This window comes from Physcomitrium patens, chromosome 6 (genome assembly GCF_059467195.1).
Source record: "Physcomitrium patens ecotype Gransden chromosome 6, ASM5946719v1, whole genome shotgun sequence".
In the NCBI taxonomy this organism is placed as follows: Eukaryota; Viridiplantae; Streptophyta; class Bryopsida; order Funariales; family Funariaceae; genus Physcomitrium; species Physcomitrium patens.
In genome coordinates, this window is record NC_143415.1 from 18988145 (window position 1) to 19009552 (window position 21408).

The 21408-nt window shown below is 40.2% G+C and overlaps 2 protein-coding genes, 2 long non-coding RNA genes and 3 other non-coding genes across 9 annotated transcripts; 6 read left to right on the plus strand and 1 right to left on the minus strand.

The window, feature by feature from the left end:
• The first annotated feature begins 4522 nt into the window (after positions 1-4522).
• On the plus strand, positions 4523-9420 carry LOC112283306 (nitrate regulatory gene2 protein). 2 transcript variants are annotated; one of them, XM_024521850.3, is made up of 7 exons: positions 4523-5839; positions 6345-6726; positions 6891-7141; positions 7285-7508; positions 7692-7844; positions 8086-8850; positions 9212-9420. In XM_024521850.3, the coding sequence occupies exons 1-6, from the start codon at positions 4670-4672 to the stop codon at positions 8819-8821; spliced, it is 2916 nt and encodes a 971-aa protein (XP_024377618.1). In that variant the 5' UTR covers positions 4523-4669; the 3' UTR covers positions 8822-8850; positions 9212-9420. The 2 variants fall into 2 exon arrangements, with proteins under 2 accessions (XP_024377618.1, XP_024377617.1); XM_024521849.3 differs by lacking the exon at positions 9212-9420 and having other exon boundaries at positions 8086-9169.
• Positions 9421-10138: 718 nt separating this feature from the next.
• On the plus strand, positions 10139-10861 carry LOC149989193 (uncharacterized). The gene is made up of 2 exons (XR_016503469.1): positions 10139-10347; positions 10542-10861. It is a non-coding gene; the product is annotated as an uncharacterized LOC149989193 (long non-coding RNA).
• LOC112284149 (small nucleolar RNA Z101) lies at positions 10547-10632 on the plus strand. Its single transcript, XR_002970323.1, has one exon. It is a non-coding gene; the product is annotated as a small nucleolar RNA Z101 (small nucleolar RNA).
• A 40-nt stretch (positions 10862-10901) lies between the features above and the next one.
• LOC112284148 (small nucleolar RNA Z101) lies at positions 10902-10987 on the plus strand. Its single transcript, XR_002970322.1, has one exon. It is a non-coding gene; the product is annotated as a small nucleolar RNA Z101 (small nucleolar RNA).
• Positions 10988-11023: 36 nt separating this feature from the next.
• LOC112284144 (small nucleolar RNA snoR77Y) lies at positions 11024-11109 on the plus strand. Its single transcript, XR_002970316.1, has one exon. It is a non-coding gene; the product is annotated as a small nucleolar RNA snoR77Y (small nucleolar RNA).
• Positions 11110-11144: 35 nt separating this feature from the next.
• Positions 11145-12029, plus strand: LOC112283551 (uncharacterized). Its single transcript, XR_002970135.3, has 2 exons — positions 11145-11437; positions 11682-12029. It is a non-coding gene; the product is annotated as an uncharacterized LOC112283551 (long non-coding RNA).
• On the minus strand, positions 11691-17418 carry LOC112283550 (protein CHUP1, chloroplastic). 2 transcript variants are annotated; one of them, XM_024522376.3, is made up of 8 exons: positions 16698-17418; positions 16353-16429; positions 13559-16147; positions 13257-13388; positions 12945-13126; positions 12627-12738; positions 12294-12434; positions 11691-12075 (listed from the first exon to the last, which is right to left on the minus strand). In XM_024522376.3, the coding sequence occupies exons 1-8, from the start codon at positions 16792-16794 to the stop codon at positions 11980-11982; spliced, it is 3426 nt and encodes a 1141-aa protein (XP_024378144.1). In that variant the 5' UTR covers positions 16795-17418; the 3' UTR covers positions 11691-11979. The 2 variants fall into 2 exon arrangements, with proteins under 2 accessions (XP_024378144.1, XP_024378143.1); XM_024522375.3 differs by having other exon boundaries at positions 13559-16150; positions 16698-17351.
• Positions 17419-21408: the final 3990 nt, after the last annotated feature.

The following is a 21408-nucleotide window of genomic DNA, read 5'->3' on the forward strand; positions in this document are numbered from 1 at the left end:
TTCTTTGTTCTTCTTCCTCTTCCTCTGTGGCTTGCCTCGCTTGCCTTGCTCATGTGGGTTTTAGGGTTTGTCCTAGGGTTTATGAAATGGAGCTGTCAGTTGAGAGCTCTGATCTAGGAAGGGACACCAGCCACAGTCAAAACAATCCTACTACTTAAGTGTTGAAGTGACCATAACCCACCAAATCCAACTGATCAGGAACCCAGGCATGGGAACAGGGACTTGGGAACCATGTACATGAAGAAATGGGAACAATGTACATAGGCTCCTCCTGGAATGTATGCATGTATCCATGACAAGATTTTGGACCTCCATACAAGGCAATAGGAAAGGCTCTAACATTTTTTTTATATATATAAAAACATTCTACCCATAGTAAAGAAACTTATGTGAAGATGCATGGAGAGGCCTGAATTCTAGAATACATATATTCTTTTTATTTCTATTTATTTATTTTTTACCTCCATGTATTTTATTAGAAAACAGCAGTGCTGAATCAACGGAATGATGGTGACTGAGTGTTGCATGCTCTTTGCAATCTAATTATAATATTAATAATTTATGGTATAGTTTGTTGATTGTGTTTAGTATATCTGTGTAGTAGATTCAATTAAAATAATGTATCTTGGGTGAGATTGGATGAAATGTTGTCATATTTAAAACTTCAAATTCTTAATCAGTAGAAAAATATGTGATGAAAATCAACACCTGGATTTTCTTGAAATGTATCATACAAAAATGAAAAGAAAAGAAAAGAATTAATAATTCTTTCCAGAGAATTATATTATTAAGTGTTTTCTTTTAACATCACTAGATTAACTAACACAACACCTTGTATTAAGCAAAGTAAACAGTAAAAACTAAATTAACCATTTAGCATTAATGCGTTTGTCTGTTTCATATGACATGCTTATTTATATTAGATCAATTTGAATTCTACATTGATTACATGAACTTCATCCATTAATACTAGTACTTTAAGTATAATATTATATTTAACAATATTATAACTTAATCAAATTTGGTGATAGTTTAGAACACATACTACCTTGTGTTATATATATATATATATATATATATACATATATATTCACACCCCCAGGGGACTTTTGATTTTCTCAAAAATAAGTTATCTTGGTAGATAGTATTTATACATATATACATGTATATATGTATATATGCACATAGTATTATACAATATAACAGTATGTCTTCATTTTAATACTATTTATTACAAATCAAAACATGTACTATCTCTAAATGAATAAAACTGTAAAAATTATTTATGACTGTCCAAGAATCTTGATTACTGCAATTCCCATTCCATCTAGATTGCATCATAATTCTTGATATTGGATGCAATACTTTCTACTTTCTCTCTCATCTTTATATCATAAAAGGCCACCTCTAATAGTAATTGCAATGGTTTAGCTACAGTTTGTTGTCCAAAACTATTGTGTCTTTAAATGACAATAGCTTCAACATCCAAATTCTGGTCAAGGTACATCACAACTCATTCCTGTGTATAGTTAACTACATAATTAATTAATCATTCCTGTATACATCTTTATTGATTTGTAGTGCACTCATAAAACCTTTTAACATTTAACAAAAACACACACACACTCACACACAAATGAATGAATGAATATAAATATGTATATATAAAGTTGATGGAAGTTAACAAGTCTTGTACCTTTTTTTGATACAATCAAGCATTCAAGAAAAGAAAAGAAATATATGATACAACACTTCAGATTCATAACTTCATAATTGACCTTCCAATGTCATTGATTAATATAAATGATGAATGCTCCAATCCAGTACCAATCAAAGGAGGAAATTCTTGTCAGATGGGAGGTTGCATTCATGTTGATGAGTGTGCCCCTAAGATTTTGCAACATGTTTGTGGATGGGTCTAGGAGTGAAGATTGGATCAGGTGTGAATGCATTACATGGCCTTCCATGGGATTGTATATGCCATCAACAGGAGGAGGAGGTGCTGAAATCAGAGTGAGAAAAGCATCAAGTTTTAGGGTTTGAGGCTTGTGGACTGCATCTTGGGTTGCCCTTGTAGCAGCTTGCCCAGGCAAGCACCAGGTTTTAGGGTTCAGTTTTAGGGTTTTGGGTCCTTGCCCATCAGTGAGGCAGTATTTGCAGAAGGTACTAACAGGAGGTGGGTTTTGAATAGTCTTTGAATAAGTGAATTGGATACTTTAAGTGCTCTCACATTTGTTGACTCTCCATGTTCAACAAGTCCCCAAAATCACATGGTATGGAAAAATATGCATGTCAATGTATGTATACATATATATATATATAGATTGATACCATGCTGTCCTCCCAAAATTGATAGTCCATGGAGTTGATGAAAAGAGCTGTATGTTATGAACACATACAAAAAGAAAAGAAAAAGCAAACTGTAACTTAAAACTCTTTCCTTGACAGAATACTTTAACACCTATCTGCATGTGTGATTAGTGGAACATGTGTTGTGCTTACTTACATAATGGATGAGAATCAAATAATTTATCTCACAAAAGTTAGTTTGGAGTTCATTAGATTTGTTGTGTTCTTGTTACTGTATCTAAATGAAAAAACAGACAATGTTGTGAATATTCAAATAAAGCTCTCGAGAATCTTGTTCAGATGAAAACATTTTATTCTAAAGTTTGAATAAGTACTGCAAGGACATGTAGTTAATTGTTTGATCCCTCAAAACTCATCCAATGTATTCTAGATCTATGGATACAGTTTTTGGGTCCATAGAGAAAACCAAAGTTTCCTGAGCGTTTTTTTAATTAGGTCAACGCTTACTCACTTAAAGATTTTCCTCTGGAGCCATTTCTAAGAACTGACACTCAGGGCTTAAATGGAAGCAGTTGAAGAGTGGGAACGTCGAAGATGATTGGGAACCAGCTACTGTTAAAATCCTCATAGCGCAGTTGGAACCGCTTCGTCAGAACCCTAGCTTCGGGGACGCCGAAGCTAAATGCCACCATGGCAGGTAGCGAATCTACCACGTAGGTATATTCCCGCTCAAACTCCCCCTCATGGATGAAAATGTGAACTCGCTTCATTAATGAGGATGACACGTCATCGCAGAAAAATCATCCAACCAACCGTCCGCGACGAAACCATGTTGTACGATCATCCATGAAGGCATGTCATTCGTCCGACGGAAGCCGCGGACGCGTCACCGAATTCACCCGCTCGCGCTTGAAGCCGACGGGTACGGGCCAATCAGACCACGACGTCCTATTCCCATTGAATTCATTCAAAAAGGGCCAGAACATAGAGAGAATGAATGGGACCCTCCGCCGCCCTCATGTCTCCGATCGGGGCCTATACATATACGCAAGCGCATGCGAATGAATACGACGATGCTCGCGCGGGCAATTCCGACCCAGGAGGCGCCATGGTCGTTGTGTGCTTGCTGCGGAGTGGCAGTGTTTTGATTGTGCAAACGCGATGCGTAGCGATGTAGTTTTTCTCACTCTTCTTCTTCCCCTCCTTGTCCAGTCATACGTCTTGAACGCTACCAAAGAGGGGAGGAAGGGACTAATCTTCTTGACAGCAGGAATTATGAGGAGCTCCAGACCGAGGGGCGATGATTTGAAGTCTCTTTCTTGATGTAGTCTGTGCTGTTTTCTTGGATCAGCTCCGGCGCTGAAGGGCTTCAGCTTTTGAGCAATAATTGTAGTTTTGGTAGTGTACAAGTGATGTGGTGTTCTGCGTCAATGTGTGCTGTGTGAGGTGGAACTTGTGGTGGATGGGTCGGACGGTTTGTGGTGTTAGCAGCCTGCAGTGAGCGGCAGAGTGTTGGTAAAATTTGCCGTGTAAGTGGAGACCCTTTTCTGTTTGTATCAACGACGTACCGTTGAGTGAAATATGTGTCCGTCAATCTGCCGTCGCTTTTTTCTTTTTGGCACTGCTCGATGTTAGCTTATTGTGACTGAGCAAGTTTTCGCCCTCTAGTTTTGTACGCGCGTGCAATTTGAATCACCAGACAGTAGATTGCACAAAATTTATACTGATGTCCACATTATCAAGTGGAGGAACCTTAAGCTAAAGATTATTCTCTCAGTGACTGGAAGAGAGTCGGCTTGCATCACTGCATACTCTTCATATCGCAAAGTAGGAAAATGGGACGTCGCTATTTCAGTGGCATGAGATAGAGCTCATAATCAGAGAGTGGTACATTTAACTCTGATCGTACAGGAGTGAACTAGATGCAGTTTCGAAACCTGTATTTACGCCAGTTTTTGGTGTGAATATTGTTAGATGATTTTTGCAAGTTTACGCAGCACACAGGAAGTGAGGATCTTTGAACGTTTATGTGATCAAGTTGTGCCGATCGGCTATTGGAATGAATCTCAAGTATGGAAGATCTGTTGCTACCCAGCGTAAACGTTCCGAACTGCGTGTGTGGGTTCTTTCAAACTCACGGAGCCACCGTTGCGTAGTCAAGGTGGAAGAAGTGCAGTGGCAGCTCAGAAGCCAACCCAACTTGAAAGCTGTAACTGGACACACTTGGAATGCATGAAACGTTGTGGATTATTCTCGTCTTCAAGTTCGAATCTTTATTAATTGACTTCAGAGGTTTCCCTCTCGACATTATAGTTGACTTTGTATCACGAAAGTCGATTCTGGGTAGAGAGTCTTCGTAATGGGGTGCGCCAACTCGAAAGTAGACAATGAGGAGGGAGTTGCAAGATGCAACCAGAGGAAGCGCCTCATGAAGCAGACCGTTGCTTCTCGACACAACCTCGCAGCTTCGCATGCGCAGTTTGTTGTTTCTCTTAAAGGGGTTGGCTCAGCTTTCCGACAATTTGCAGAGGGAGAGGTAAAGGACGTAGAAACTCACATGATTTGTCCTCCGGAAACACCAAGGACTCCGAGGACGCCCTCCCTATCACTTGGTCCTCCTCCTCCTCCCTTATTATCACCACGATCATTTTCCTCCGGTTTATCTTCCATGTTTTTACCACGTCCTCTTCCTCACTCACCTCCACAAGTGAACCATGTAGAACTACGGTCGCCTAACTCAAGAGCAGCTAGTTCACCAGACAGCTCAAGCATGGATTTTTTACCGCCTCCACCTCCCATAATTGCTAAGGAGTATCGCATGGAGCATACGCTCTCTGTTGTACCAACTAAAATTTACAGGTTTGAAGAATCTCCTAATTCTTACATGCCAGAGCTATATAAATTAGAAGAGTCCCCCCCTCCGCCACCTCTGATTCAGCCTGTACAATTAGATGATGATTGGAGATACTCTACTCAAAATCTTCCTGTATCGCGAATAGCTAGAAAGAGTAGTCCTCCTCCCACACCGACCATCAGTAGGGGCAGTTGGCAGGACTTATTTATGGATCCATTCCGACCTTCACCTCCGACTTTCAACTACATGCAAAGCAGAAGGAATCAGGAATCGGAGGAGAAACAGTCTCAGAAGATGGAAGAGCGAAGGCGTGAACAGGAATCCGAGCAGCGAAGGATCCAGGAGGCGGAACAGAGGAGAAAGAATGAGGTCGAACAGAGGAGGTTTGATGAGAAACAGAGGAAGGCCAAGGAGTTGGAGGATTCGAGGATTTGGGAGCGAAAGCAGATGAAAGTTGAAGAGATGGAGAAAAGCAGAGCTGAGGCGATCCCTCCTAAACAACCTCTAGAAATTATCCCGCACAGATCGTCATCTGTTGAGGTTGAATGCCTTGAAGCAGTGCTGGATTCGAATCAGAAGTTTCTGGACCAAGTATCTACATCCTATCCAGAGCTGGAGGAAGCAGATGTACCTGACCTTGAGGATGTAGATGAGGTTATTTGGCAACCTGCTAAGGTTAGTAGCCTGAATTGCCGATACTTGTGGAGTGATTTAGCGCTTTTCATCTTATGCACCTTTCACTTTCAGATTATTAGAATTTTGTAGTTTGCATGTTTTGGCTGCAGGCTTGTATAAACAATGTTCATTTCTATGTTCGACGTTTGTGTCGACTTTAGAATGCAGCTGATGTTCTGAGAGCTTGTTTGTGGGGCTCTGGATAGGATGTAGATATTTGTGCACATGCATTGGAATCATTTTACATTTTAAAACTTGCTTTTCAAACCTTTCTTTTCACTTATTATAATCACGGAATGCTTAGATAGACATGGTACTGCATGGTATCTCCTAGCATTAGGCTTCTGCGTCTTTTGGTTGTGACAAATTGACCTTTCAGTGGCATCATTGTTGATGGACAGATCTATAGATTGATAAATGAGTGCAATCTGAGTCGGAGCTGAAGTTTTGAATGTACAATTACATTATTTTTAATGTCTCGGATTTTTGTGAGTGATGGTTTTAGGATACAAATGACGAGAAGGTTGATAAATTTGTCGAGGGACCAGAACCGGAACCTGAGACCCCGCGAAGAGGCTCGCCACAGGTTCAAGAGCAATCACTAAAACCATCGAAAGTAGCGAAAGCAGTGAAGGAAGCGAAGTCGCCCACGCTGGGGAAGAGTACTTCGAAACCTCCGAAACCTGAACAACGAGAATATGCAACAGCGAAGTTCAACACCAATTTGGCTGTCATCAGGGCCGAAAAGGACGACCGGGATCTGCTCGACGTTCTGAAGGAGGTTGATGATTACTTTTTGAAAGCTGCGGAAAGTGGAGAGAATGTTGCACGCATGCTGGAGACAAAGAAAGCACACTATCATTCCAGTTTTTCAGATGGTTTAAAAGGTGCTTCCGACGAAACCAAACCTACAAGATTCATTTATATTTTATAAATCAATGACAAATATCTATATATATCTATATATATAGATATGTACATTTGGTATTTTAAATATTATTTGTTAATGTTTTAGTCTATATAATCATACTCTTACTTCGTGAATGTGCAGTGGTGGGTGAATCTGCAAGGATAAACTTCTTAAAGCTATCTGGAAAATCTGGGCCAACGGGTGCTCAACATTCTAGGACCAGCAGTAACACAAGTGTTTTAACTGACGACTCTGCGAGTGTAACGAGCATGCGATCTGTTAGCAACATGAGTGTCGCAAGGTGGTCAGAAGAATGTGGACTGACAGGCAGCCATGCAGGAACTCTTGATAAATTGAATGCCTGGGAAAAGAAACTTTACTTAGAAGTCAAGGTGCGTATTATACCATAGTGAGAAGAAAAAAATGCTTGGAATGTGATTTTTTTGGTTGGGAGTTCTGATTGACATTTGAATTCCTTCATGGGATGGTTATGGAACTGACCCGAAGGTGAAATATGTGGGATTTCTTTAATCAGGAGGCAGAGGCTATAAGGATCGAGTTGGAGAGGAAGTACCATTTATTTAGGAATCAGGATGCCAAGAATGAAGATCAAACTAACATTGATAAAACTCGCGCCAGTATCAAGTCTCTCCAAACTCGTATGGTAGTAGCTATTCAAGCTGTAGACAGTGCTGCACAGCAGGTTCAGAAGCTAAAGGATGATGAACTGTACCCACAACTTCTGGAGTTACTCGAAGGGTGAGTGGCGTGTAGTATCGTCTTTGTTGGTTAATGTTTAGGGAACTTGAAAATGTCAAACTAGATACGCCAAGTTGAGCATTGTTGAGTTTTGATAGATTTTAGCATGTAAAATGATATAAATTCAATTTTTTCAAGAAACTTTCGAAGACATTCATTGCTGCCTCGTTGGATATAATGCAGGTTGGGAACCATGTGGAGGGACATGTCTTTGTGTCATCAAGCCCAGTTGAAAGCAGTAGTGGCTATGAAAAAACTTGATTATTCTGCTGCCTGTGCACCAACTACAAGTTCTCATCGCCATTCAACCGCACAACTTGAACTCGCACTTAATAAGTAAACCTTCATTTTTTCCCTACTCTTTTTGCAATCATATACCATATTGCGAATTGCAAATCCTTTCATTTAAATTAGAAGTTGTTGAGACGTCGATCAAATGACAATGAAATTTTTATGCAGTTGTGTTTTAAATTTTGTTCGAATGTGGCCGAAATGAAGGCCACAAAGAATACTATTGTGATGCTGTATATATGCACTAGATAATGTTACTAATCTTGGTTTAAAACTATTGTTTTAGGTGGTCAGAGGGGCTGGGCAGGTTTGTACAGTCCCAACGAGATTATCTGAAGAATTTAACCGCATGGTTACGATTGAGTCTCATGCAATTTGGGAATGAGGAGCTGGAGAGGAGTGGATCTAGATCGCCTTTACGGTCGCCCGGGTCTCCCTTACAAAACACAGGGGCAAGTCCTGTTTATAGCCTCTGCCAACGATGGCAAGACGCATTAGATCAGCTAGCTGATAGAGTGGTGCTGGAAGCAATAGGGTCATTTGCAGCGGTGGTGCGTGAGATGCTGAGTTTGCAGTGGGAGGAACTGAGGATTAAGAAACGGGCGGAAGCTCATCACAAGGAACTGGAGAAAAGAGAGGCCGCTCTTATGAGTGCTGCTATGCGAGATCCAGGCTCCATGCCACCTCCAGTGCCACAGACGCCTTCCACCACTTCAGGCAGTGATATGGACGACGGCCGTTCTGATAGTCGAACTGATAGCCGTTATGATATTGTTCCACGGGAGGTTTACTCAGAGCGAGCTGAAGTTGCTGAGAAGCGGCTCAAAATGGAAGCTACGAGGAGAAAGCTTGAAGATGAGCTTGAATCTGAAAGGAAAGCGCATATGGATACTCGAGCTTACACTCTTAACAGTCTGCAAGCTGGTTTGCCACAGCTCTTCCAAGCTGTTATTGCCTTCAGTAACCTGGAAGCTGAAGTACATGACAAATTGAACACAGGCTTCAAGCAACCACGACATTAACAAGTGATCATTCCTCCTTTTCTTTGTGGGTAGGCTCTCTCAAAATTGATCCTTTTAAGAGAATACATTAGCGAAAGATGTTGAATGACGTTTGATCCCACTCCAAAGCCACGCTTCAGCAGTTAATTTTCTAAAAGCTTCGCTGCTACTGCTGTGCTCATCACTCGATTTTTAGGACCCTGCCCTCATGTAAATTTTGAAGTTACTGCTGAGACCAGGCGGTTGTAGTTTGCGCGATGTATATTTTTGTCAGCTTAAGCTCGAGGAATGAACGGTTCCAATTTCGGATTTTACTCAAGGGTGTACTTTGTTGAACTAAAAATATACGTCAGTCTTTGCTTTTGCTTATTTCGATGGCGTCGTGCTTGCTTGTTCTCTTTCTTGCTGCAGGTTCCCCTTCACAAGCTGGAACCCTCCGTCACCAAATTAATTCGCTATTGATCCAGTGTTGAAATACTGAAAGCGGAGTGAGTAGTGTTGAAAGATTAGCCATTGCATTCATAGAGTGAATAATATGTATTTGTATATATACACAAACTCACATAAACCACAAACTTTGTATCTCCACATTAGCTTTGTAAAGTATGTTGAATAATGCCTATTGACGAAACATGACCTTGTAGTGGGCTTTTGTTACAAAACATTCTATCAATCTTTGTTTAATACTAGGTGTATTTTATTTTAGTAAATTTTTACTGATGTACACATTAGATAAAACTTAAAAATAGCTCTTGATATATTTATAATTCTTCAAATTATTAAAAATTAAGCCCAACGTTATAGTTACTACAATTGATGCTTGCAAATTTAAAACCGATGAGTTTATGTACTTTTTCTCAAGTCTTATTTATCTATCATATGCATAAACATGTGAAACTGGGATTATGGCGATTGATGGATTAAACAAACAACTTTATGTTAAGAAAGTTTTGTGTGACATTAGTAAGTTATGAGCATAACATTGACAAATTGTATTATTATTGTTGTTGCAAGCTAATAGACTACATCCAATAAAAGCCCATTCTTCTATGAATGCCTCAAAAATATTTACAAATCCATTGGATTGCTCTAGAATTTATGTACTAAAATACCAGCAATGTGAGATGAATGGAACAGAGGGAAGAGCAATTGTGCAGGATCGCGCTAGTTGTAACATAGCTTGAGACCGTCTCCTGTCTCCGCAACACACCGTGTTTTGCAATGGAAATCATGCACAGTTGGGTGGTAAAAGTTGTAATATCCTTATATTTTTGCGTGATCCTGAAACTGAAATTGATATTAAACTCGTTGTTACACTGCTAACTGTGATGCATGAAGTTAGAGGGTCATAATGTAATCCCTCCGAATGCATGCGAGATTCAGTCAGAAATATTGACAAAATCTGTTTCAGTCACTTGGGTCAGAGCAGGATCTGCGCCGCCATCGTCAATGACACATTGAAACCCTAATTGGAAACCCTAAACTTTTGTTCACCATGTATACTTATAAAGTCGGTCTCACCTTCACTCTGAAATCGAACTTCATCTGTGAGATTCCTCCTCCCTCTCTCTGTGTAGTTATTAGTTAGGGTTCAGTTGTGTGACTAGATATTGTGGGCTTTTGTTTTGATGTGTGTAGTGTACACTGTGAGGATATCTACTTTTGGTTGAGAGCCTGCTCATTGATGGATCCAAACCTCCTACTCGTTCTGAATGCCACTTTCGTTACTGCGTGTGTCCAGAATAATCAAGACAGTTGATGAAACACGTTTGCATGGGTAATTTGCGCCTGAATTCTGTGATGCAAAACACCTTGGAGAACTGATGTCTATCCATAGTCCGTTTTTTTTTGTAGGGTTAGGGTTTCAGCGTGCCCCTTCCTTATTATTTCATGTGGTAGAAGCCTTTAGCTGAGATCTTCTGTCGTTTCTTCTCTATCTATTCGGTGTGCTAACGAAGATACAGCGCGGTTTTAAATTGTGGAATTTTCGTTGGTACGCACTATGAGGAAATGAATTTGGTTGAGAGCTTGCTCGCTGATTGAAACCAAACCTTCTACTCATTCTGAGTGCTCTTTTTAGCGTAGAGTGTATATGAATTACTTAAGGCATGTGATGAAACAAATTTGCATGGGTAATTTGCGCCTGATCTCTGTGATGCAAAACACCTTGGAGAACTGATGCCTGTCCAGAATGTGAGTGGAGTAGATTGGAGTCAGTCTGGAAGACCAGTGAGGATCTTTATTTGGAATTACCGGCTGAAGGTTTTACTCAAATCTGAATGCTGAGAACTGGCTGACTGAGGTCTTCCCTTTAAGTCAATTGATTGTCGCCAACCTGCCACGAAATGGGTAGTTTGAACTATGACCCATAATTCGACCAGGGTTGGGCGTAGATTTCTTTTCACTTCTCGATAGGAAGCCAAGTGCATGCCGTGAAGGCTGTTGCATATTGGCGCCATTTACGGTGATGACATCTTCTCACGACTTTTGTCACACATGTCAGGAATTTTTGTGTATGCATCAGATGAAGAAAATATTGATTGTTCGGGAAAAAGTGAGCAATGTCAATTTGGAATGTTAATATCCCGTGAAATTGTTTGCCGGAAATATTGGAGGTGTTAACATTCTGGTATCTCGGTACACTTGCTACTTAAGCTATTTTGTGATTGACATATTGCTGTGCAAAATGATATTTTTAGTACTTCAGTGAATTAAATTCTTCAATAACAGTATCACTATCTGGACATGAAACTCACATTTTCTAATAGAAGTTGAAACACATCCGAAAAAAGATAAACTCATACAAAATGATCGAAGAGAATAAATCCAGCTTATAGGACGAACTGAACATAATTAATCATTTTCCTCAAACACGCTGCAGATCATCAGGTGGTAGCAGATTGAGCAATTTATTGATCCAGAAGATATGTAGCAACAATTCTCAGTCAATTGTGTCATCTCTACGATGAACAGTGCAGTGAACACTCGCACAATCGTCTTGCTACAAATGCATCGATGGAAATGAAATTTAGCTTACAAATTGACTAAATATCATGTAACCAGCAGTAGTTGTGGTACTTAGTCACACCAACTTCTAGTTAACCTGATGTTTTCTTAACTCCTCTGCCACATATTTCTGATCAGAGAATTGTACACTTCTCCTTCTCCTTTATATCAAACTATATTCCTGGGGGTGGTGAAACAATCGGTCCGTCGGAGGACGCCCGCAATGCCATGAATGCATGCATACTTTCAGGATCGAACCCTCCTGCAAACTGTGACAGTCCACAAAAGTGTGTTGTTAAAATAATATACTGTCAACTTCCTTGCTGTGAGCCTGTGCAGAAATGTGATAATGACCATGTCAAATAAGTAGCGAAGTTGCACATAGGTCACAGCGTTGGACACTTGCACCTTCTCTTCGACGAATTGGATACTTTGATTTTAATTCAGAATTCGACACTATAACCATCAATTTAGGGCAAAAAATTACCTGATGAACACGAAATGCAAACCGAACACCCTGCAGCAACAAAAACTCACGCACAGTCTCCTTGATGGGGAGAGTTTGGTTAAGTTGTGATGCAACCCGTTTCACATAAAGACGGGCAAGAGTGACGGAAGCGAGCTTGATCTGCAATGTCACTCCAAGGTCATTAGTTTCACCCTACTTCTCTGATATGGGCGATCAATTCTGATGGCACTCATAAGTAAATGTGGGAAAGACAACATCGACCTGAAGCACTGGATGTATCGTTAGTAATCCGTAACGATCACTAGGAATTTAACCTAGCGAAACTATGGGAATGAAAGTTAATAATTGTACCTTGCCAACAATGCCAGAATCAAGCATCCATTGAATGGGGATGCCAAATTCTCTGTAACGGGCGATTGCCATGTCCCTTGTTCGCAACAGACCATACACACTCTCCTCAACTCTGCAGTTGCCATCCTCCTTCACTGTTAGTCGGAGCACAGTTTGTGAAGATGGGGACCGAAAATCTAATCAAACTGCGATAATTCTGTAGCCTAGATGCAAAGCTTGTTTCAAACTATCAAAGAGCAATCGAGACGATCCAATATGCTGCCAGGACCCAACAAACTCTGGACGAGACCTAAGATTCAACAATCAGAAGACACTTACTTCTCCAGTGTAGCCAGAAGTTTCTGTAGGGCCTTATCGCATGGAATTTCGGGCCTATCTTCAAAATGAGAAACTTCAGCCAGTAGCTTCGTCAGATCCTGAAACTCAAAAGAAGCTTCACGCATAGCGTCGGCCTTCCCTTCTGGCCAATCGAAGTGTTTCAACACTGCTCTTTCGTCGACCTGCCGAAACGAAGGCATCTATGAATCTCCCTTTCGAATGACTACACTGCTAGTAAAGATGGAAACTTACAGGTCATGACATGAACAGGCTGTGCAACGATTTTTGGGTACTCGGTTGAAGTGTACGTACCAAATAAGAGAGCTCATCATCCAGCCAACGCACAAAATTGACAACATCTTCAATGTCGGTGAATTCAGCAGCTCTCACTTCAACCGCTAGTGACATGACAAAATCCCCTTGTGTCTCCACATCAGCCTTGATCTACATTCAATATCACTCCGTACGTCTCAATTCGATAGTGTCAAGCACGACCATAACAGAAGATTGGCTCCGACAATCATGTTGAGCTCATCAATCAATATAGGTGCACAGCTTTAAGTATACTTGCACAACAGTCACGAAGGTAGAGAAGTTGGGTTCAAGACGCTTACCGCTAGTAAATGTGCAGACCGATTCTCAATCTCTCCAATCATGTTATTACGTGCTGTCGGATCAGTTCCTCCACCTGAATTGGATACAGCGCTTTTAGAATCACGTTTCATGAGGGAATGGTAGAACTCGACCACCTCCGGAGCTCTGTGCACATCGTCAGAATGATTGCCTTGCGTTCTCGATAGTGATCCCTTGAGTGACGGAGGAGGAGGAGGAGGAAGAAGTGCGCCAGGCCCGCGAGGTGGCGGCGGTGGGATTACAAATCCACCTGGAGCTCCTCCTGGTGAAGGAACAGCTTGACTTGGGTGTGGGGGATTGAGTTTGGGAGGAGGGTTTGCCTTTCTCACTTCCCGCTTGGCAATCTCAACTGGCGTTAGAGGTTTCGAGATGCTTTCGGCACGTTTCAGTGGCGGCATTGCGTCAAGGAACTGCTGTTGATGGCCTACGCATTGATGATTCTGTTCTAACCATTTCATCCTCGTATCGGACTTGGAGACCTGAGCCAAGCTTTCTTTCTCGGCTTGCGCCTTCTCTCTTGCTGCCTGCGCCTTCTCCTTGATGGCTTGCTCTCTCTCCACGGCTGCCTTGTGTCGATCCTTGAAGGCAGGATACTTTTCAGAAATTTCTGGTGACACAGATTTTGCAATCAACTGGAAAGAGGCAGCAATTGATGGTGCGGATGTTCTGATAGGAATCGTGTTTGAGCTTAAACTGGGAGAATCAGGGTGGAACCTGGCGGACCCTCCAACTGAGGACCGCCTACTTGGTGGGGACAGATTAGCGAGAGTGCTCGTCGGAGAACCCGTCCCTTGAGACTGTTCTTTTTCGTCATTGCCGGTCCCGTATTCGGCGATTGGAACCACGCCGCTCGCGTCCCGAATGATCAAAGCTTCTAGAGGTCCCGGTAATGACTTTCTGCCACGACGAGTGAATTTGCTGCTGAGGTCGCTTCTGGAGCTCAGACTTCTCTCGGCTAAATGATCAGCTCCCTCGTCTTTTTTTCCCCTCCAATTCTTCAGTCGCTTGATCAGGCTGCTTTTCTTGGAAAAGCGGCCAGATACCGACCCCACTTCTGATGTAATGTCACTGTACTCCTCAATGAAGTTCGAATTCTCGGACGACTCGGTGCTTTCGTAGTCACTGTCCATTCTGGCAGATACATCGGGGGAAGCGTACTGAAGCATCAGATATTTGGCCCTCTCCTGTGAGCGCGGGCTCAAGTTTTTATTCAAATTTATGGCGCTGAATCGACCATCAGGTGCCAGATGGCTGCGAAGCTCGAATCGAAGACACGCATTGACCCACCGAAGATACACCAGCTCCTCTACATCAGTGAACCGATCATTTTGTAAACCTTCAACCTGCCGTGCTAAATCCTCATTTGTATGTCGAAGGGACGCATTATCCGCGTCTGCCTCAGCTAATCTATACTCATCTGTTCTGTTCTGCAGGTACTCAATGTCCATGTCTGCAGCATCCAGTTGAACGGTAAGCTCCCGTTTCTGAAACTGCAAGTCCTTGTTCGTGCGCCTCAACTCAAGGACTTCGACCTCCATTTCCCTCAGAGATTGCAGTTTCTTTTCTGTTTCGAAGTCCCGTTTACGAAGGTCTTCATTTTCTGCTTCCAATGAAGCCAGCATTTGCTTCAACATCAGGGATTCTCTTTCGTCGTGTGCAAATTTGGTTTCCATCTCTATCTGAAGCTCTCTAATCCGTGCCTGTGCCTCCTCGAGATCCTTTGTCAGGATGGTTACGCTTGCAGCTTCATCAGCCACCTGCATCGACCTCTCTTCCAGGGCCCCAATTCGTTCCTTCAACCTAGCGATTTGGTTATCCTTTACGTCGGCCAAAGCTACCGACCTAACGTCCATATCTCCGATTTGCGCCACTAAATTGACGATTTGGGTATGCTTTTCTTCTTCCATGCTTTTCAATTGCATTTTCTGTCTGTCCAATTCTAGGTTATTTTCTTCCAGACTCCTCTCTAATTTTGCAATTTGAGCGGTCTTCAATACAACCTCTCCCTCTAATTTCTGACGCTCATATTCCTGATCTTCGAGTGCGTAATACTCCATGAGCTCCATCTCCATTCTTGACTCCTTCTGCTTGAGCACCTTCACGGTCTCTCTCAATGCATGAAGCTCAGCAGCGTCATTTGCGAGGCTGTCAACATACTCGCTGAGTATATAATCCGAGCCGCATGGAAACAATTCTGAGGTCTCCGATGCTGCACACGACATGTTCTGCTCATCTCCATCATTGCTGCATGCTTCGCCATAGTTAGAACTTCTTCCGGGGCTAGGAGATCTCCTGCTTCCCGCTCTACTTCCTCCCTTATTCCTGACAGCCTCAACACGCACCTCTTCTTTCCCATTCCCATGTGAGACAGTTTTGAACGTTTCTAAATCTGCGTCGGTGATTCCAACGTCGGCGCCATAGGAGTCATTCCCGCTCGGACTCAGATCTCCTAGCCTTGCTGAATGCAAGAGATCATCAAATTCAGGCAGCAGCAGGTCTTTCTCACCGTACTCACTGCCTCCACGGATTCTGGCTGGTGAACTTGAATTTACTCGTTTCACCTCTTCCACCTGCTAGAAACATTCACAATCACGCCCCATTCAAATCTTCACCTCCGTCATATTCTTCTGACACCTAAATTCATGATACAAACCAAACTCTTCTAACGGCTTACAAATTTCTGAACAGATCAAACCATCGAATTATGTGACAGCAAAATGAACTCAGCGGAAACGTAGCAACGGCTGTTGAGGTGAAGTACAATGACTGTCGTACCGGCGTTTTCTGCCGAGTATCATAAATTTCCACGTCGAAATCCTCATTTTCTTCCTCCCTTGAATTGCCTCCATATTCTACACAAACCAACCAATGCGTTGAGGACCTCTCACAAGCTTGTTTGAAAAGAAGCAAGTGACCACCTTCCTATTCACGCCTCCGATCACAGCCTGAGCAAAATGTGATAGAAAGCTTCCTTGACTTCAGCACAATGCGTTTTTTTTTTTGTGATCTATTCGTCTAGACACAAATTGAAAACTGCAACTTGTGCGAGTAGCTCTCGAAATGAAGCATTGAGTACTGAAAAGAGGAGATTTATGTCCAATTCAACGAGGATTTACAAACCTTGTTTGCCGACCTCTTCCTCAAGCTTCTTGCGCTGCCTTCCAAATGTTACGGCCGCTACTGAGGCTGTGACCGCGATGCCTAATCTTACTATCATGTGAGATGACTTTCGTTTCTTTCTAGCTCAATGTACATTGCGTCCCTATCAATTCTCTTTCATCACCCCTACAGCATCTAGAGTTGAAACTGTTCTAAGATTCTGCGAAAAGCTAATCTACAAACTTTTAGAAGCAGAATTATTGTCGAAAAATTTCAAGTCCATCTTCTCGTAGTTGAACATTCATCGGAGATGACCCTGCAAGTCCTTCTGCAAGGCAAATGACATCTCAAGAACGAAGAAAGCTTCACGAAGTTCTCTCCAGCAGATCATATGTTTCCACTGTGCTTGCCGCTAAGTTTCGATAGTCTACTCTGCGTGCTGTTTTAACAAGGCGGTCGATTCCCGTGACGGCAACAATGCCGTCTACAACTCAGAGGGCTAAATTCTACCGCAACGCGACGGCCGATGAAATCGAACATGATTCTACGCTGATCGATACCTGTGTGACTTCAGAACGGCCACCTGGATAGTGCAGCAGCTCACCACCACACTACACGATCAATATCAGAAAGACATGGACGCTCGCTCCCACTACTGACCACCATACAATCCACAAACCAATGCACAGCAGACACTGGCGAACCCGAACAAAACCGTAAGACAAACGAGAAAGTCAACCAAACGAAAGTCATAGACAGAAGCGAGCGATTCCGTCGGCTTATAAGACGAGCTCCCGTGCGAAAGTGGGCACCGCAGCGATAAGACACAATCCGCTTTGTCTTCGGAGCTCGCCAATGGGACATATCTCGCATTCAGAGGGACCGATGCGCCGGAGGATGCTGTCAAGGCTGCAGATTGGCGAGAGCAGTCGTCGGTGGGCCACGGCGCCTCCTCCCATGCCACACCCGTGGTTGAGAGCTCTCGCCGAATCTCCCAACCACCATTAAAACTCATGCATGCACTCGTGCATCCGCTGCATCTCGATCGCAACAAGCGCGGCGTGCGCTGCATCGGATCAGACTAGGGGATTGGGTTTCTTTATTAGTTTTTTTGTTTCGTCTGTCTTTCTGCATGAGCCGATCCCACACGTGCCCACCGATCGGGTTATCTCTGTTGACCTCATGTTGAGCTCATCGATGCTCGTCTTGAAGGGCTGGCGAAGTCAAAGTGGACCAGATTGGTATGTTCGATCGGGCTCCGCGAGCTCTCGATTTTCTGTCGTCCTTGAGCGGCGTAGCAGGCGGTGATTGTCGAATCAATTGCCTTGCGAGGGGCTCCTCGCACGCGACGGGAGTCGATCCTAAAACCTCGAAGAAGTGGATCCAAGAGCTGATTAGCTGAGAGACGACGATTGAATAACATACTTGTTGACTATTTATAGTGTTAAATGAGATCCAAACTTGAACAATAATCATACTTAGCACTACTTCAAATTTAGTATTTAAAAAAAATGTGAATATTAGGGAGTTTTGTAATAACCAAATATGAGCATTTGGATGTAATATATATGTAATTAAAAATTGATTTGTGTAGAATTATTTACTAGTATCTTCTTCTTTTCTTGATAAATATCAGATTCTAAAAATAAAAATCAAATCATTCAAATACTGTTAAATAGTTAAAACAATTAGGTCAATATGGTGTTGATGTGCATAAGCTTTACAACAAATGAAAATAATAGGAATTTATAAAATTATTTAAAAAAATAAAATATCATTTTTTTAATATATATTTGTTTTTTTTGAAAATGTTTCATCTGCCTTGGAACCTTTTCAAAATATTCTTCATTTCAACTTTCAATGGGTCAGCTGCACAATGTTTCTGTTATTCCAAATAGCATCCCCCTATCTCTGAGATTAAACCTCCATAAGAAGAAAGAACTATTGTTTACAAGTTGTAACATGAAGTTTTCTACAACACAACAAATGTGAAATTTAGAAAACAAGGAGGGAGAACACAAGGGATATAACAGCACAACTTGCTACATACGAACACATGCAATGAGTTAAAGGAGAGAAACTAGGGAAATTAACCAAAACTTTATTGCAATTTTCTGCATTGTCTTAAATAGTAGATATTTTGATACATGTTGCCTAGACCAGAAGAAGGCCAACCATAGAAAGTTCCCTTCATTTAGGTCAGCACCCAATCATGGAATGAAGGTTCTTCTTCCCAAGTCAACTCTGGGTTCCATTAATAAAAAGGATTCTAAAACTTTGCCTCTACTGTTTTTCCTTGTAGATTCATTGTGTTCCATTGTTCCAGCTAATGTGGTCAAAACAATGTATTAGAACTGTGAGGGCTGAAGAAGAAATGTGAGGAAAGAGATCTTCACTGAAGCTGGGAATGCAAAAAGATGTGAGCTGAGAAAACTAGTTTAATTTTGTCAGATATCAACCATAAACTCCCAACCTTGAGTTGCAAATTGTAGAACTAGAATGTTAAAATAAACACTTAATTGTTTTTTTGTTTTGTTTTGTTTAGTTATGTTTTTTATTTTTTGATATAGTGTATTTACCAGTGTCGTATAACATGAATTCTTGCTTGAGAATGCATCGGACACCTAACTATGGAAGGTAAATAGAAAATACAACAACAAGATCCTATCAAGTCTAATAGAATCTTAAATAAATTCTAAATAATCGTCAACAACCTTAAACAAACTTTAACTAATCCAAAAGAATTTTTAAAACAATTACAAAAGAAACATAAAGAAGATATAAATTAATCTCAAAGAAAAATAATAAAGAAACTCTAAAGAAATACAAAAATAAAAACCTTAATGAAATAACAATAACCTTTTAAAATACTAAAAATAAAAATATTTAAAGAAATAATAAAGGATCCTAAAAAATAGTAAAATAGAAACCTTAAATAAATCCTAAATAAATCTAAGATAAATCCTAATTAAATCTTAATGTAGTGTTAAACAAATCTTAATGAAACTTTAACAATCTTAACAAAATCCTAACCAAATCCTAAATCTTAGATCAAACTCTATTGAAATCTTAATAAAATCCTATCTAAACCTTAATAAAACTCTAATCAAATCCTAGACCAAATCTTAATGAAATCCTAAACAATTCCAAGAAAATCCTAAATAAATATTAATCAATTACTATAGGTGTTTTAAAACCTCAATAAATATTAATTGAACTATTGATCTTGACTCAAATATCACTCAAATTTCAATCCACATGCAATTAACAAGCATATAAAATTTGAGATGAATTGAACTCACTAATTGAAAGAAAAATTCCCAAAACTCCTTGGATGTTGGCCACCCTCCTTCTCTAACTTGAATATTGATCTTCCAACATAAATTTTTCTTTGCTGAACTATTCACTTGCTCAAAAATTTGATTAGTGTGTAGATTTCTAAGTCTAAATGATTCTTACAAATTTTTGCTTTAATCAAATTGACAAATTTCCCAAGATGACAAAAACCTTCACTGACCCTAAATTTCAATTATTTGAGACTATAATCCATAAAAACTCTCACAACATTCAATTTAACTATTCAATTGATATCCAATTTTTCATATACATTTAAAACAAGCATAATGACAAATTAACAAATTTTTACTTGTAAATGTACTATAACATTCAAAAAATCATCAAATTTATAAACTTATTTTATTTCTCAAAATCTAAATCCATTGAATACATCTTTCATTTTGAAAAGCCCTCAAAACCTCAATACACCTTCAAATCACATGAAATAAACTCTCAAAAATCCTCTCACAAGTCTTTTTCCAAACTTTGCTCTTTGATCAACCAAAGATCCTTAGAATTACTATAAGTATGCAATTTTGTGTCTTAGGATATGATTTCGACATTGATTGTGAACCTTTTTGGGTATCAATTCTTCATATTTTGAGGTGATTTTTGCTTAAACCTATTCTTAATTCGTTCTTAAAAATACCTATATCGATTATTTATCTCATTTATTTTGATTTGATTCACATATGTTCTTAGAAAGTAAGTAGAAGTCTCTTCTTTAAGAAGACAATATTAAAACTTATTAATTTTTACTACCTTCTTATCTATCATCTATATTTCTAAAATAATTTGCTAAAATATTTTTATTTAAGCTTGTCTATAATATAATCTTTTCTTTTTTCTTTCACCATATAGTCATGTTTCTATACAATGTCGGAAAATGAATAAATGGATTGTCCATGCCTCAAGTTCATAGAGTCCAATATTGAAACAAGGATTGAAAATGCACTTAGGGAATAAGGTGAGAGGTTTTAGCTTTTAAATGTTTTGATTGGTTAAAATCAAAAAGTCTCTTTAAGTTGTCTTTATAATTAGAAAATCCAATCTAAAGGCCTATAAAAGAAACAATATGATGGAATGCATTCTTTTTCTTCCATGACACAAATAGTGTTGTCTTTTAGAATTCCTATTGGCTCTATCTTAAAAATATGGTTTTTAAAAAAAATCAAGAATTTGTGTCAATAAATGCTTAAAATGACCATTTAAAAAAATATTATATTTTTTATAACTATTTCAATCAAGATATAAATTGATATATTTAAACTTGTAATAAAAGATTGATTTGGTCTATTTCATGACATCTTCTTACTTTAAATTATATCCAAAGGACAAGACTTCTAAAAGAAGGATTTTTTCACCAAGCAATAGACCTTTATAAATATTGTGAATT

Bases quoted from the DNA above. Each gene is read 5' to 3' on its own strand.
- LOC112283306 (XM_024521850.3), top strand. From the start codon at position 4,670: ATGGGGTGCGCCAACTCGAAAGTAGACAATGAGGAGGGAGTTGCAAGA. The intron at 5,840-6,344 runs GTTAGTAGCCTG...TGATGGTTTTAG, and splicing joins TTATTTGGCAACCTGCTAAG to GATACAAATGACGAGAAGGT. The intron at 7,845-8,085 runs GTAAACCTTCAT...CTATTGTTTTAG, and splicing joins CTTGAACTCGCACTTAATAA to GTGGTCAGAGGGGCTGGGCA.
- LOC112283550 (XM_024522375.3), bottom strand. From the start codon at position 16,794: ATGATAGTAAGATTAGGCATCGCGGTCACAGCCTCAGTAGCGGCCGTA. The intron at 16,430-16,697 runs GTTTGTAAATCC...TGGTTTGTGTAG, and splicing joins GGAAGAGGTCGGCAAACAAG to AATATGGAGGCAATTCAAGG. The intron at 12,435-12,626 runs GTACAATTATTA...GTGACATTGCAG, and splicing joins ATTCTGGCATTGTTGGCAAG to ATCAAGCTCGCTTCCGTCAC.